Genomic DNA, 18,174 nt, shown 5'->3' on the forward strand with positions numbered 1-18,174 from the left:
GCCCTAAATTTAAATATCTAATTTAAATATGATTTTGGAACCCAATATAGGTTCCTTCCAACTGGTTAATCAAAAATTTCTTAAGTACATATTTTCTTGATAGTTTTCTGATTTGGCCCCTATGAAATCTAAGGTGCCAATTTAAATCATTATATTTTTTAATATGTGTGCATGTGCGATTTTTCAACTCTTCTATTTTTGTTTTCAATTTTTTATTTTCCAATTTCACTTTTTCAAAATCTTTTAATCGACAAGAATTAGCTAATGTTGATTTTAACTCCTTATTTTCAATTTCTAATTTATGAGATGTTTTAGTCAGAAACTTTATAAATTTAAATAGCTTATCAGGCGGTAAGGATCGTACCTGACTTACCTTGTCGATTTCATCATCTGAGACCCCTCCCTGTAGAGCTTCTCTCTTCTGATGTTGCTCCCCCTTCATCAATGCTCTCGATGCTCATTGTGGAAGAGCCTGCTTCGTCCTCTTTGTCTTGATGACTTGCCATTAGTGCGATTCTGGCGTAGGCCTCGATTTTTTATTCTGATAAGGTTTTGTCCCACATTGCTTTTAGGTTATTGTGCCTTTTCTGGGTTGGTCTCATGTTTGTGCTTGTGTCCTTATGCTTGTCCTTGCTTTTCAGTTTTAGGCAGTTGTCTTTTACATGCCCTTCTTCATTACAGTGGTAGCATTTTACCTTTCTTTTTCGTCTCTTACCCTGCACTTGATTAAACTTATTTGATTTAAATAATTTTTTAAATCTCCTTACCATTTAAGTTGTTTCATCATCGTCAAGTGATGTCTTGGAATCTGGTTTGTCTACTTTTGCTTTTAAAGCAACATTTTACCTTGATTCTTTCGTTATACCTGCACATCTTGACTCATGAATTTCAAAAGTTGAAAAGCATTCTTCTAAGGTGCTTACCTCTAAATCCTTAGAGATGAAATACGCATCTATTAAGGTTGATCATTCTGGAGTCCTAGAAAATGCGTTAAGCGCGTACCTTTGTGAATCTCGATTGGATACCTTTTCTCTGAGATTTGTGAGTTCGGTGATTAGCTCCTTGATTCTTGAGTGGAGGTGTGGCGGTTTCGCCTTCTTCTAACTGAAGGTTGCTGATCTGGTTTCAGAGCAGGTCTCTTTGTATAGTTCCAAGAATTTTTCCTAGAGCTCTTTGGTTGACTTGTAGGCTCCGATACAGTTGATTTCTTGAGGTGGTAAAACACTAAGTAGATGAAATTCTGCTTTGTCATTTGCCACGAAGTCGGCTTGCTCCTTCTTTATTCACTGATATTCTTCGTTGTCTTCCGGGGCTACGAAACCATATTTCATAATGATTAATAATTCAAAATCTGTTTTAAAAAAATACCTTCATCTTCTTTTTCCAGTTCGCGAATTCTCCTCGAACTTCGATGGATGGATGCTCGATCCAGCCATCTCGTGTGCTTCATTCGGCGGTTAGTTCTCCTGAAGCAAACTCGTTCTGATACCACTTGTAAGACTGTTGGCAGCCGGCTAGAGGGAGGTGAATAACCCTAACAAATAAAAAGAAACTTTCTCGAATTTACGGCTTAATAAATCTAACACTTGCATAAATAAAATAAATAACTAAAAGAAAAGAGACATGAAAGGGTTACTTGGTTACAACCGGGGAGGTTGTTAATCTAAGGAAGTTAGAGCTTAGTAAACAATCTCCTTCAGGCAGAGAAGCCTCTTACAGCAGTTGAAGTACTCAATTACAGAACAAAATAAAACAAGAATGAATCACAAGTGTTGTTCTGAATCTCTTGAACTAGGGCTATATTTATAGCCTTGGTTGGGGCGCCTAAAAGGGTTTTAAGTGTCTGGAATGAGATAGAATTTTATCCCCGACACAACGGTTAAACGTCACTTCGATTTGGGTGAAATTTGGATTCCGGGCGCCCCGACCAGGTCCAAGCGCCCGAACCAGGAAAGTCAACATAGTTAACTTTTTTCGTCCGGGTCTTCCGCTTCAATTCCGCTTGCCTCGGTCTGGGTCTTCCACTACGGCTCCGCTCGCTTGGGTGATTTCAGCCATCCGAAATAGGACTCACCCGAACCCAACTTCCGGCCTTCTCGAGTAACCTTCCGCTCCGGCTTCTTGTCCCTCGAAAACGCTGCACGCCTCCTTCTAGTTCGCTCGCGTACTCTTCTACAACACCTCGTCCCTCGGAAACGTCGCACGCCTTCTTCTCATTCGCTCACGTACTCTTCCGTAGCACCTCGTCTCTCAGACGCACCGAGCCCGTCGACTCTCTCCCGTGCCGTCCTTCTCACTAGTTGCGTCTTTTGCTCGACTTCTTGTGCTCCTAAGTTCCTGTACACTTAGACACAAGGTTAAACCCAACAGGACATAACCTAACTTGTTTGATTACATCAAAACTATCTTGGGGTTCCAACAAAAACTACTAACAAAATTATGTTCTTTCATATATATATATATATATATATATATATATATATATATATATATATATATATATATATATATATATATATATATATATATATAACGTATACAATCGTTCGATGCACATTCTTGAATAATCCTCATAGGTCTGGGTGCACTCGAGTGCCTGGACCTGTGAGGGTCACATAGGAGTGTGCACTGAACGGATATGCAAGGTATATATATTGCTATGCTACAAATGAAACACCACGAGCCTGTGCGGACCCAATGCGCTTGGATTCAAGCAGAAAGTTTTTGTTTTTGTTTTTGTTTTTGTTTTTGTTTTTGTTTTTATTTTTATTTTTTGGGGGTATATTATATGTATTTAGTGTTTAAAATTTTAGAACTTAGGAGTTGAGTTATCATCAGTTTAAGTCAATATGATTTTTCCTTTAGAGTTCAGGTTTCTTTCTTAGGTTATAGTATCCAAAATTAAAAATTTAAATGTTTACGAGATATATTATATGTATTTAGTGTTTAAGATTTTAGGATTTAGAAGTTAAGTTATACTAGATTTAAGTCAATAAAAATTTTTCTCTAGGGTTCAAGTTTTCCTTTTAAGTTATAATGTTCAAGATAAAAAAAAATTACAGGATATATAATAGTATTTTGAGGAGTAATATTATTTATATATATATATATATATATATATATATATATATATATATATATATATATATATATATATATATATATATATATATGATTAATTTCAAATTTTATTAGAGTAAATATTTATATTGTAGGTATTAACTATGTCAATTTGAGGGCATGAAACTTCTTCTTATTGAAATAAAAGATGAATTTGTCCATCTTAGCGATCCTGGTGATCTCACACTCTCTAAAATACGGAGAGAAAATCAAGATGAAATATATATATATATATATATGATTAATTTCAAACTTTATTAGAGTAAATATTTATATTGTAGGTATTAACTATGTCAATTTGAGGGCATGAAACTTCTTCTTATTGAAATAAAAGATGAATTTGTCCATCTTAGCGATCCTGGTGATCTCACACTCTCTAAAATACGGAGAGAAAATCAAGATGAAATATTTTATCCTCGAAAAAATTGGACCTGAAATAACTGTCCATGTAGATGTGTCAATCTAGGGCATGAAATTTATTATTATCTAGTAAAATTAAGATAAATATTTTTTTTTATGTGTTACTCACTATTTTAAAAATTAATAATCATCTTTTTATCATAATGAAATTTATTATTATTGTACCAAGAAACAAAGAGGGGAGCCAACGGTATTAGAATTTATTAGGAAGTCAAATTAAAGAGATACGCTTGGGGTCAGATCACGGTGTTTGGCCTTTGCCGTCATCTCACGTGGCAAAAGGTGAAATCGCTCGCCTCCAGCGTACCCGACTCAAGGCCATCATGAGGGAGGTAAATCATAACATCTTGAGTGAACATGTGGCAGGTGGAGTAAGTTACACAGGGACCAGGGATTTACACCCCGACTATCCCGAGTTTCGACCCCGCGACCTCATGTGACAAGCATCCCACCACATATCAACTCGGATGACGTATGGGGTCCTTTGCCGCCACCCCACGCTGCTTCATGCAACGAATTATTATTATTATTATTATTATTATAAAAATATTTCATATAACTTTTTATATAAGTAAAAATCAAAAGGTTAATATAACTAAAGAAAACTATTTTCTATTTTTTAATAAATATTTCATATAATATTTATACTTTCAATCATATTATAAATTACCTAATTAATCGATTGTTTGTTACTTCTATTTGCGTGATCTCCTCTAACTATAGTTTTCCGGGATGACTTTCATCTCATTTCAAGCGATTATTTTTATACTCTATAGGAGCATCTTCAAGCAAAATATTTGAAAAAATATTTCTTTAAATATCTTCCTTCTCATATATTCTTTATTACAGGAGATATATAAGGAATGATTGAAAATCATCGGACATAAATTTATGCCCATGATTTCCTTCTTGTGAGGTCCACCAAAATAATGGGTGTTATTGTTTTTGATTTTTTTTTTATTTTTTTAAAATTTAATTAAATCTTGTGGGTCATCAAAATGGTGGATACCATATTATTTTTATGTTTGTTTTTTAAATTTAATTAAATTGAAAAAATAAAAAATGATCACAAATACTTGGTCTATCTTTGTATTGCAATTTTAAATTTATAAAATATTTATATTTATATGAACTTAAATTTATATGTCTTCCATTATATTTTTTAAAAATTAAATGTAAATTAATTGGTCGTGGACCCTATAAATATTTAGTTGATGAGATATTTGATTATGAAATTAAGAATATTTGAGAGTGAATATTTAATGGATGAAACATATAAATATTTGATTGATGGAGTATTTCATTATGAAAATTGAGATATTTAAATAGTAGGATATTTTAAGAATGATATGAAAATAAAGGCCACCAATACTTGAAAAAAAAAATATCTCTAATTATTATGGATGTTTAATTAGATGTTCTAAATAAGTGAAATCAAATCTATGATAACTAACTCGGCTAATACTGTAATATTACATTTTGCCGATCAAATAAATTCAGAAAATATGATTCTGTTAACGTCCATGCACGCTAAAAAATCGATATTGCAAGTGCTCTGGTAAAGAATCGAATTCTCACTAGGAGAATTACCTCACCGCTTGCCAGCACGCCCCACCCTAGGGGAGACTTCTCCTTATCCTGTAAACCTTAGGCTTGGAGGTTTAGATTAAGTCGCCTTGCCATCGTTATATTTCTTACACTCTTCTATTAAACCCTAATCTTAGACTTATATGTCCAACACTAATTTTTTACCTTAAAGTAAAGTCATTGATAAATCCATCAATAGCTTTGTAAAAAACAAAAAACAAAAAAAAAGTCAATCACGGAGTTGGAAGTCTCGCGTTTACTCTGAGTATTTTAAATTGAGTGATTAAATTATAAGAATAAAAGTCTTAGGGGATGTTTGGTTAAATGATGAAATTTATTATGGATATAGGTTTTATAGTAAGGTAAAATAAGAATAAGAATGGAAATAGAACCCATCAAACTATATGAGTTTGGTTGATTCCCATAAATCTAGTAATAATTCCTAAAATGTCATTCCCAAACTCACAATCAAAACACTATCTTTTACTATCATTCCATTCCCTCATTCCCAAATCCATTAATCAAACACCCCATTAAAAAGAGTTTGTGGAAAATCTTTTTGATAACAAAAATAATTACATATTTTTAAAAAAGATAAAAGATTACTCTCTCATTTTTATCTGACTTTTACAAAAAAACAATTCATATTTTTGTTATTCAATCTAGATCAATCTTTCCCAATCATCCAATTTCGCAATTTAGTCAATTTCAATTTTTATTTTATTTTTAAAATCAGTTTAAACTAAAAACAAAATGCAAATGTTTTTCGAGACTGATATATGAAAAAAAATTGCACTAATTTCACATTAATAAAGTAATTTTTTACTGGTAATTCTCTGAATTTTTAGCTTCAGAAAACGAATAAGAATAATTATAAACGAATAAAATTAATTATTAACGCTAGTTTTTCAAAAATATTGGAGATGCGGGGTATCGATCCCCCGTACCTCTCGCATGCTAAGCGAGCGCTCTATCATCTGAGCTACATCCCCTTTGTTTATGATGGAAGGTTTATTAAAGATAACATAATCATAGATGGAACGAGATCCTTATTTTCCTCTCTTGAATCTAATGGATGGCCACTGCGCCCTCCCACCGCCATGGCGATCCTTCGGCTCCAAAGGAACAAGGAGAAGGCGAGATCCCTCGTCGTACAACTATTCCTCGCCTCTGCCGCTGCTCTCGTGCTGCTCTGGGTTGCCTTCTCCACTTCGATCCCGGCTTCCCTGCTCTCCTCGGCCTCCGCGTCGTCGAGGGCATCCGCCAAGGCGGCGACGGACATCAAGTATTTGTATTGGGGCAACCGCGTTGATTGCCCCGGAAAGCACTGCGATACTTGCGCCGGATTAGGCCACCAAGAGTCCAGCCTCCGATGCGCCCTCGACGAAGCCCTCTTCCTCGGAAGGTCCGTAGAATGCCTCATCGTTATTTGGTGGTATTGGAATTAGAAACATTAGGGGCTTCTGGGATTATGTATTTTTGGGCAATTGCTCTGGATGTTAATGTTCACTCCTTCCTGGTTTCCTCATGTTCTTGATGCGTATAAAATACTAATATTGCAATAATTTTCAACGGCGTCGTTTTCTTTTTTCCTTTTGAGATTTCTTGATAGATGTTCCTCTGATGATTATATTCTTGTGTAAATGAGCTCAACAGTTGTTTACTTTGTAGTTCAGCCATTGATATTCTTGTGGACAATCCTCCGGATTATGGGGAAGTTTCTTCTTCTGGTTCTTGCGTAGAACATGGAGGGTTCCTTCCGTCAAATTAATATCAATGGCTGAACTGTTACGAATTTATGAGAAGTTGGAAGGGTACATACAACACCTAGTATTACGATGAAGGGGGAAATCTGTTAGCATAGTTTAAGCAGAAAAGAAGTGTGGTAAAAATGGAACTTTATGGTAAAAGTCTGTGCATTGACCCTTCTCAAACCTCACGTTATTAGAAGACTTCTAGACTATGAAGTGGAATTTTATGGACTAATAATAATTTTTTTGTACTGACATTATTTTGGTTTATCTTGCAGAGTATTTGTGATGCCATCTGGAATGTGCATCAATCCAACACATAACAAAAAGGGGATCCTGCACCAAACCAGAAATCCAAATACAGATGAAATGTACCACTTTTTAGTTCCCTTTACATTTTTTTTGAAGTTAGTAGAAACTAATTTCTTCATGGTCTAAAGTTATAGTAGCTTTAGTCCTGAATGATTGAATCTTTAACACATTTTTACTGGTGCTCAGTTCCTTTACTTTATTTTGAAGTTAATAGAAACTAATTTCTTCATGCTCTGAAGTCATAGTAGTTGTAACCCTGAATTGTTGAATCTTAAACACATTTTTGCTAGTACTCATTCTCTTGGGGCCTCATTCTACATATATGCCATTGTTTGTTATGGATTATGTAAATTTTGATGTTCTTTGTGGATCCATGTTGATAAAGTTCATGGAGACAACCAGGGGCGGATCCAAGAATTAGAGATAGACTGAGCTATCCCAAAGTGAGTGAGTCCACCAAGAACACCATAGAAGAGGTCCGAGTTTACTTCGTGTGATCAAGTTACCATCTCGTTTTTTCCTATATTTCACTGAATTTTAAATTTTATTAAATGTTTTTTTTATTATTTATGAAATTGTTAAGTTAATTTACCGATAATAATATCTAATTCGTAGATATTGAAAATTTGGGGGTCATCATAGAAGGTTTGATCGCTAACGTTGGTGTTAGAGAGTGTGATGCCGACGATGAGGTAGAGGTAGTCTGTCCATGAGCGCAGTGCAAGACCATGCTCGAGCGTCTCACGTGGGGCCTCAATCTACATCTGCTTGTGTCCGATGTCGATATAAGGGTATGTTTGCCGACGTGGAGGACATGTCAATCCGATCATGGCAGCCGCGATTGAGAGTGATCATGTTGACGACTATGTCTGAGGAGGGAGGCGATATCGTCAAAGGAGGACAAACGAAGGACGACGACGGGAGGAGTGGGGCGAATGAGGCGAAGAATTGAATCGTGGTCTCGGAGTCAAAGATGAGGAGGGTAGAAACAAGGGCTACCATCCATGGCTGGAGTCGGCTAGTAGCTAAAGAAATAGCAAGCATGCATGTTGCAAGTTTATCTGAGAATGCAGAGATACAATAAATTTGTGAACCATGTATCCAACTTATGTGTAAATTAAAAAATTTGAATTTATAAAATAAATTGAAAAGAAAGTAACATATGCGTTTTTTCCCTTCTTTTGACTTGGTATTTACTTGATGGTTGTGAATTATTGTTTTTTTTTCCTGTTTACCTGATACAGGGACGGAGCCACTCAGCCCAGGATAGCCCCTGAGTGGCTTTGTCTCTGGAGACAACTCTTGCGATATTCAACTTCTTGAATGAAGCAGCACAAAATCCAAGAATCTTTTGAAGTAATTTAATTAAAATTATATTATACTGCACCACTCAATTGTTTGGCGACTTTTTTGACAAGTCGCACATTATTGGTTTTCTCTTCTGTAACTTTAATGAAACAACGTTTATATTTATTCCCCTTCTTTTTATTTAGTAAATAGTGGGCAAGCTTATGCTGATATACTCTTGTAATTGAATTTTTGTATCTTTTCTTTTTCAGTAACTAACCAGATCTGATAGGTTGAACAGTGGGTTCCACTCAACGTTGCTCTTTTTTTTGAAAAAAATATCTTTTTTGGCTTCAGCAATTAGATTGTCACCTTGATACTAAATCTACTCGTAAATTGAATGATGCACATTTCTCCTCTATATTGTTGTATGTAAATTAAATAGCAATTTTTCTTGTTTTTAGTTGACTGAGACTGGAAATAGTCAGTTCTTTTTTTGCAAGCTATTTTAACAATTTTAAGTGTACCATGAATTTATGAATGTTAGAAATGTCACTTCAATGACTTATATGGAATCTCGTATAGCTTTTTGTTTGAAGTATCTGTGGTGCATTTGTTTATCACACTCCTGTGGTGCATTTGTCACTTTGATGACTTAAATAGAATCTCGTATAGCTTCAAATGCACAATCCAGATTAATTATCATTTTTCTCCTTTTATCTTTCAATCAGTCTCTCGGGGAGAATTCTTTTCCTGATTGTCCTTTATGTATTTACTTGTCTTTAAATGTTTACATTTACATCAGTTCAATTAATGCAGTTGGTTTATCTCTAAGATCCTGTCATGGTAACTCGATTTTTTAGGTGGGCTACAAGGTCATGTCCTCTGGGTTCTTTATATGATCTGGATCTCATTTCAAGTAAGGTACCTGTGATTTTGGACAACTCAAAGGCGTGGTTACATATATTGTCAACAAGTTTGAAATTAGGAAGAAAAGGAGTGGTACATGTAAATGGAGTTAGCAGGAGTGATCTCAAGGAAAAGAATCAGTACTCAAATGTGCTACTGATTAACCGTACTGCAAGCCCTCTTGCATGGTAATAATCCACAGATGTAATTTTCTTTATTTCCCAAAATGCCATCATGGTTAAATGGTCAATTACTTTGCTAGGTGATCTTTGAATCTTCAAGCTCTAGTCTTGACCATGATGAACATCCAGGTTTATGGAGTGCAAGGACCGCACTGATCACAACTCTGTTTTGCTACCACATGATTTTCTTCCTATGATGGCTTCCAGAAGACTAAGAAATGTGGCAGATAAGGTATTGGTTCGCCAATGTGTTATTTGACTTGCAAACTAGATGACTCATAATTTGTATCTCATAATACAGGTACTCTTCAAATCAAATTCACTTTTTTTTTTTTTAAGCATGATGTTTTATGACATCCAATAAACAACTGGTGTTGGACTTGTGGTCTAGTTCCCTGAAAAGAGTTGTAAACATATGACCTGAGGATATGTGATGACTTTTTATGGCCAATAAAGAATGCATATCAATGTACTATTAGAGGATACAAAACATATGAAAAACTTTCCATGTTTGCTATTAGTATAGAAGCGATAAGATTTAGTTGATCCATAGACTGACAAATATGAAGTTGTTGGATCACACACTTTGTAGGTTGTTTGCCTAGCAGACTAATGATCTTGATGTTTCTATGGAGTCTTTTTTTGGAGGGTGGGGGTGGGGTGTGTATGCTTCTTGGTTTAATCCATAAAGTTTCTTAATTTTGATATCAGATTTGAATAAAATTGTTTTTCAGATCAAACATTTACTTGGTGATTATGATGCTATTCATGTGCGACGAGGGGATATATTAAAGACTAGAAAAGACCGATTTGGGATTGAGAGGAGTCTTCATCCTCATCTTGATAGAGACACACGACCTGAGTTCATCCAGCATAGAATTGTCAAGTGGATCCCACCCGGAAGAACACTGTTTATTGCTTCAAATGAAAGGTCACCTGGTTTTTTTTCACCACTCTCATCTAGGTATGCATGCAACCTTGGCTTGTTTTGGGGTTACTTATACTCTTCTTGATACATGTGCGAAAAATTAACTGTATATATGCAGTATAGACCTAGTTTCATAATCATAGTTGTTTCTATGCTGACAAATTTCATATAGACTTGCAAAACTTCAAAGGACAAAAAACTAAAGAAATCAATTCTTGAGAACTTAGTTTAGCTGCTCTATACTTCAACGAAGCTATCACTTACATGATAAGTTCCTGTTTGAATATGACATGGGGAGTCCATGATGTCACTGATCGCTGAACTTGTTTCTGGTTGTATTTGATGTAATGATATTGAGATTCTGAACTTCTGTTTGTTAATACTTCATTCTTTTGGAAAATATCCTATTCAAACTGTAGATAGTATATGAAGTATGAAGTTGCTATGTGCATGATGCTTGTACTCATGGATATGGGTCCTGCATGCGGGACTTAGCTTGAAATAGGGAATTTGATCGAAGTCAGAAAATAATGATTTAGCCAATCATGTCGCTTCGAAGATGATTCTTAATGATCCGTACTTGGCAAATGTTGATTGAAAAGAAATGCAGGTGTAGAAAAGAAGAATATGCAATCTGTAATTACACTCTTGCAATTGACAGAATTGCTATCCTAAAAACAGTATGCTAATTTTCTTTTGTATCAATCTCATTAAAAATGTAAATCCGCGAGTACCACATGGTATGCCACAAATGTTGGATTGGAGTGGGTATTTCTTACAATCCTGTTAGTTCTCGTGGTATGCATCTCCGGTTGACTGCCCCACTTTGCTTTGTTTTCATTGCTTGTTCCACTGTATTATTGTTTGACTGCTGGACGTGTGTTCTGGATTTGATTATAGCACTCCTACACCCGTCTACCGATCAATCTCCTAATCTGTTCTAACTGGGTTGTTTTAAGAGTTCTCTGACATCTATCCATAGCAGCCCTGCTGTTGTTTAAAATCATAGTCTGTAGACTTAACGAGTCTGTTGACACTCCTTTGCTTTATGTATTAATTTGGCAACCACTTCTACGTTGGCGAGTAACTATTCAATTGGATGTTGAATCTATTAATTCTTATATATGAATTGAAACTTGTAACAGGTACAAATTGGCATATTCGTCGAACTTTACCGACATATTGGACCCGGTGGTCGAGAACAACTATCAGCTTTTTATGGTAGAAAGATTGATTCTGGCAGGTGCAAGAACATATGTGAAAACATACAAAGAAGATGAGAACGATCTGAGTCTTACAGATGACCCAAAGAAGAACACCAAGAACTGGCAAATTCCTGTTTACACCATGGACAATGAGGGAACTGATCGATAGACTGAGATATCGATGAATTCTTACTTCTCGACCTGGCAAATATTCAGACTTGGGATATGTTGGAACTGTTTCAAACATCTAACAGATTGAATTTACGTGTCTTCCTTACTGATTTCACACTTAATAGAGATGTAATTTCTATTTGTGGATACAATGAGCTTAGAGATCATTACTAGTTATTTTCTTGAAATATTTGTTGTTTTTCTTCTTTCAAGTTGTAAAAAACCCAAACAATTGAGACAATATTCAACTATTCTCAGTAATTCAGTATAATTATTCATAAGGTCTATCATTGAATGCATATAATTGATAAATTTGCTTTTCCAAGTCAAACTTTAATTATATTTTATGTGATGTTATTTGTTTTTTTTATATGATGTTATCATACTGTATAATCCTAGTTGTCTATTATATATTATGGAACTGAAAATATTAAAATAATCATAACAATAATATACAAAAACAATGTAACAGTGAATAGTAATAATAACAATAATAATGATAATAAATATTACTTAATAATAAAAAATCTAATTTATATAAACTTGTCTCTTTTTTTTTTGAAAATAGAGACAATTTTAGAATATTACTTATTATATTATGTAACTTTCACCTTTTTCATATTTTAGAAATCTTATTTCAAAGAAATTATCTCAATAAACAAGTTTGTTTAAAAAAAAAACTTTTATTTTATTTTTAAGAGAAAGAAAAAATGAAATCGAGTAGATTTTGATTTTAAAGTCTAGGTTTTTTAAGGTGCTCACGGGATGTGACTTTTTTGTCGCACTCGAAATTGTTCAGTGGACCTTTTATTTATATAAACGACTGTGCGCACCTGCCACCGTGGCAGGTACCAAGTCAGGTTTTTTTTTTTTTTTTTTCTTTTTTATCTTCGTTCGTTGCTTTATTTTCCTCTCACGATCTAGTGCTTCTCCGAGATTAGGTTACCCCTCGAGAGACGCCGTCGCCGTCCCTCGCCGCGAGACGCTGTTCCTCGTCGCGCGCCGCCAGCCTCCGTCGTTCGCCACCATCCTGTGGGCACCGCCGCTGGACGCCGTACCTCGCCACCAGTCTGTGGGCACCGCCGCAAAACGCCGTCCGGTGATTGAACTGTGATCTGAGATCGGTCTGGTGAGTTTTCTCTTGAATGTATTTTGTTTTGCATCTTTTTAGTCATTTGGGATGTTTGTGCCTTATTTCAACCTAGAACCTAGGATGATTCAAGTCCATCCTTCCTACAATTATTTTTCTGTTAACATAATTTATTGGATCCCATCTTAATGGTGATGCTAAGTTGTTACTTTACAAGTGCAATATGAGAGTTCCCAAAGGCATTTTGAAATTCATTAGGATTACTGTTGTACCTTAGCGATCTGATATCTTGGAAGAGCATGGAGTAGACTGTAGTGGCTAGATTTAAGTGCAGAGGTAAACTACGGGATTGTGGCTCTACCCATAACTGAGTTCATTTGGCCTAGGTAAATAAGAGATGTTTCCATTATGCCCATTGTCTCCTACTCATTATTTCCCTAAATGAACAAGCATATAGACATCTGATTGTTAAATTGTTAGAGAAAGGATAAGGGACACAGAGAGCGAAAGCTGAAAGGGATTAGAGTTCGAGTGTTGGACGAAAGGGATCTTGTTTATAGATTGTGATTTAATAGTCTTTCTTTCTCGTCAATTATGAGAATTCAAAGCTCAAATATCATTTTAGTTCACTTTTATTTTTCTTGAGCCTGGGTTTGTGAAATTTGGATTTGAGCGTCTTTTACTTCAAAATATAATGCTTGTTTTCTTAGATGCATATGTGTCAATCTATGGTTTATACAAGATTGATTTATCTCTTTTATGTCTATTTGATTTAGAATGTTTTTGTGGTTATATGGTGATATGCAGAGCTTCGCTTCACTGAATCCGACATTCCCCAGCAATGGAAGAAAATGGCGGTGATGATCAGCTATACATTCCCCAAGTTACAGATAATCAAAAGCCAAAAATTGGGATGAAATTCTCATCACTAGAGGAGGCATATTCGTTCTATAACCAATATGCACGAGAAGCTGGATTTAGTGTAAGGATAAACAATAGCAAGAAAAATAAGATGACAAATGAAGTTGTTTGGAAAAAATTTGTATGCTTTAAAGAAGGACATACAGATCAAATGCGGTGGAATAAACATGCAAAAGGTGATCAACGAATAAGGGAAAGAGCACGTGGTGAAGTTAGAACTGGTTGTAAGTCAAATATTTCACTTGTCAAGGAACAAACTGGATCTATTTGGGTTGTCACTAACTTCATAGAAGACTATAATCATCCACTCTCGACTCCTTCAAAGGTGCATTTGCTACGCTCACATCGTAACATTTCGACGACAAAGAAAGAATTGATTCAACAGTTTTCAGAGGCTAATATGTCAACTTGTCAACCAATGCAATTATTGGAGATAGAGTATGACGGACCTGAGCGGGTAGGTTGCACAGAAAATGATATTGAAAACTTTGAGAAAGAACTAAGGGATGAACAAAAGGATATCGATGTTGAAACACTGATTGAGTTTTTTGCATCTGAGAAAGAGAAGAATTCAACTTTTTTCTTTGATTACGAGATGGATTCAGATAACAGATTTAGTAAATGTTTTTGGGCGGATCATGTGTCAAGGAGGGCGTATAGTGTATTTGGTGATGTAGTTGTATTTGATACAACATATAACACCAACAAATATGGATTGATTTTTGCACTATTTGTAGGAGTTAATCATCATCATCAAACAACTGTTTTTGGTTGTGGATTCTTAAGTGATGAGAAAACTGAGTCTTTTGTTTGGTTGTTTAAAAAGTTCATAGAAGCCTTGCCTAAAGGTCCACCAAACATGATCATCACTGATCACGATCCTGCTATGACGAAAGTCATTGCACAAGTTTTTCCTCAAACAGTGCATCGATATTATTTGTGGCATATATTGAACAAATTCTCAGATAAATTACACCCAATGACTTTTCAAAACTACTATCAAAGTATGATGAATGTCATTATAAATTCTACAACAGTTGATGAATTTGAGAAGTCATGGGAAGAGGTTATCAAGTGTGCTAACTTGGAAAAAAATGATTGGTTGTTGTTGATGTATGAATTGCGACACAAGTGGGTGCCAGTATATTTTGGACATGTATTTTGTGCTGGAATGTCAAGTAGTCAAAGATTTGAAAGCTCACATTCATTTTTCAAGAGGTATGTCTCAAATAAGAACTCATTAATAGATTTTATTACCCGTTTCAATAGGGCACTGAGGCACCAAAGACATAGTGAGTTAGTTGCTGATCATATTGATATGAATGAGCATCCTGAGATTAAGACAAACTGGCCAATGGAAACTCAAATGGTTAAGCTGTATACAAAAAAGAAATGGATGGAGTTTCAAAGTGAAATGAGTGAAAGTCATGGCTATTATGTACAACAAGCATCTATAGGAGTTGAGTTAATGGTTTATCATGTGATGAATTTTCAAAGTTGTTCTTCCTCCAAACCAAGAGTGCTCACTCATGACAAAGAGAAAGATTACATATCCTGTAGCTGTAAGAAATTTGAGTTCGAGGGTATTCCATGTAGGCATATGTTAGCTTATTTTCGTATCAATCAAGTATTTCATTTGCCTGATAAGTATATACTCAAACGATGGACACGAAATGCAAAGGCTGGAGCAATGTATGCTTTGTGGAAGCAAAATTTCATTGATGATCCAGAAAGGTTTTTGACGTCAAGACACTCGAAGTTATCTTATAAAGTTTCAGTATTAATTGATGATGCATCTTTGACTGATGAGGGAACAAACTTCTTGAATGAACAATTCGATTGTATCTACAACAAAATTCAAGAGATGAACATTAGTAGAACATGCGGCAATGGAAGTCAAAGGAAGAATTCCATGGATGAGGCTCCTAATATTATCGATCCTTCTTCAGTAAGAACAAAAGGATGTGGAAAAAGATTGAAATCATCAAAGGGGAAGTCAATCTCAAAGTCCAGGTTATGTCGTGGATGCGGACATCGAGGCATGTCACATGACAAGCGTAACTGTCCAATCTTGCAGCAAGGGTATGTGTTGATTTATTCTACATTTGTATAATAATTTTATTTGCAAATCAATGTGTATCTTTTTAAATTTTGTAAATATGATGATGTGTTGATTGCCAGATCAATTATAAATCATCATAACAGTGATGGCGACACATCTAAAGAAGATTTGGCATCTATAGCTGGTATTATCAAAGTTTCATTTTATTAAATTATAGTGGTTGATTGATTGAGAGTTAATAATTGTCTTTATTGATACAGGTTCTAACAACATGTGTGAGGATGAATGAAGGTTTAGCCAACAACCAAGATTAGTAAACAACAAATTACACGGTAAGAAATTTATCCTACAAGCCTAGTTGTTTTTTGTTAAACTGCTCGTGCTTCGGTTGATAAATAGAAAAAGACAAGTCCTCTGTGCCATTTGGTCGCTATGATATTTGTAGTTATTCTTGATTTTCATAAATCAAGTTGGGGTCAGGTCAGTGGAGTATTTGCACACTGTACCGGCAACTGTTTAATCTAACGACTTTTTGGTGTGGGATCTATTCTATTTGCATAATTAGCCTGCCATGGTTTTGTTTTGCTCATGGGAATTATTTATATTTAGTTATCCTTTGTATTGTGATTAAAAATGACCTTGGCAATCCCAATGGTATGAACAGAGTACACAGCTCCATGATGAAAGAAGATATATAGAAACACTCTTGATTGATAACATGCAGCTTGATGTCGAGGTAGTATTGTGAAGTAGGCAATTCTCATATAGTTCTTCTATTTGATGCAATGCGCTCTTTTTTGCTACAGAAAACGATTGGTTTATAGAATGTGGCACATGAACTCATGAATTATGTTGTTTTCTTCTTTCATTTCAGAGTGCTAGAAATATACTTGTAGTGGCTTTTTCGCAGTGTAGTTGCTGCTGAGGCATTTGACAATCTTTTGTAAACAAATGTCTCAGAGATACAACATCAAAAGTCAATGAAATTAAATTGTTTTCAGTTCAAAATGATACTTTATGATTCGTTTCATCCCTTTTATAACGATGTCCAATTTAGGGATGTTTTGTATCTTATGAATATTTTCCATCGTATTGCTTTTGAACTTGAATGAGATTGTCTCTCTCATTTTCTTATGGTTTCATCTAGTTTGGTGTACTTTACTTGCTAACACATTTATGCTATCTTTGCAGATCTCCAAATCAGATGACAAAAGTTTGACTCAAAAGATGAACAAGGATCGGAAGCTAGCTCATGTGCATTGCACCTTTGAACAAAGGCTGGGTCTGATGAGTAATAGATACTATAACAAGAAGCCACAGGCTCCAACCTAATTGGGAAGGTTTATTGTTTGCAATTTATGTAATTTGTACTGAGACTTTTTGCAGCTTGGTCTCTGCTTCCTCGATAGTTTGGTTCCTTTGGCCTTTTGTTATCTAAAGCTATCATGGAACAATTCTGGTAGTTTGTTTTTTTTTGCAGAATTATAATCACCTATATATATTTTTTTCAATTAATTTTCTTTATGTAATTCTGAATCATCACGAGCAACGACGTAAAGAAACTAAAGGTGAGCACATGCCATGGGTCAAATTATTATCCTGGGCTACTTGCGTGGGTGTTTCACTGCATGGGAAAGACTATTAAATCACAATCAATATTTACATTCTATTACTATTCATAAGTAAATAATTCATCTCATTTGGATACCATATCATGCATTTAACCAAACTTGATTAAACACCTAATTTTGTATGAACATTTTTTTTGTGTGGTTGTACTACCAGATTGGTCTATTGATTTGGAGAGAGTAAATGTATAATAATAGGATGGAGCAATGCGGTCTTAGGATTTTATCAGTTGACCAAGTATAAGTAATTTGGATTATTTGTTATTGTTTGCATGACAACTAGAGGTTTGCCCTGGTACCATCTAAGCCTCTAAAGTTAATCCAGGAGCCAAAAGGTTTGACTATATTGCTTATTTTGTTTTACAAAATTGTATGGGACATTTAATTTTATTTGTTACAACTTTCAAGATTTCTTTTGTGCCCATTACTGGTACTAGGTTTCATCCTATCTTTATTAGAATTTAAAATTTACATTCGAAGGAAGATGATCTCCTATAAAATTTTGACATCAGATAAAACCACTAAGTTCTCAATAAAATAATTAGTAATGAATTTATGATAAATTATCACCGACACACGGTTACTAAGTTAATATCAATTA

General features: G+C 34.8%; 2 protein-coding genes across 2 annotated transcripts; both read left to right on the plus strand.

Moving 5' to 3' along the window:
- The first annotated feature begins 6,032 nt into the window (after positions 1-6,032).
- On the plus strand, positions 6,033-12,159 carry LOC122042520. Its single transcript, XM_042602666.1, has 6 exons — positions 6,033-6,532; positions 7,157-7,249; positions 9,341-9,574; positions 9,698-9,800; positions 10,303-10,532; positions 11,642-12,159. The coding sequence occupies exons 1-6, from the start codon at positions 6,051-6,053 to the stop codon at positions 11,868-11,870; spliced, it is 1,371 nt and encodes a 456-aa protein (XP_042458600.1). The 5' UTR covers positions 6,033-6,050; the 3' UTR covers positions 11,871-12,159.
- A 589-nt stretch (positions 12,160-12,748) lies between these two features.
- On the plus strand, positions 12,749-17,174 carry LOC122042521 (protein FAR1-RELATED SEQUENCE 5-like). Its single transcript, XM_042602667.1, has 5 exons — positions 12,749-13,001; positions 13,770-15,965; positions 16,065-16,129; positions 16,206-16,277; positions 17,137-17,174. The coding sequence occupies exons 2-4, from the start codon at positions 13,804-13,806 to the stop codon at positions 16,232-16,234; spliced, it is 2,256 nt and encodes a 751-aa protein (XP_042458601.1). The 5' UTR covers positions 12,749-13,001; positions 13,770-13,803; the 3' UTR covers positions 16,235-16,277; positions 17,137-17,174.
- Positions 17,175-18,174: the final 1,000 nt, after the last annotated feature.

Source organism: Zingiber officinale, chromosome 2A (genome assembly GCF_018446385.1).
Source record: "Zingiber officinale cultivar Zhangliang chromosome 2A, Zo_v1.1, whole genome shotgun sequence".
In the NCBI taxonomy this organism is placed as follows: Eukaryota; Viridiplantae; Streptophyta; class Magnoliopsida; order Zingiberales; family Zingiberaceae; genus Zingiber; species Zingiber officinale.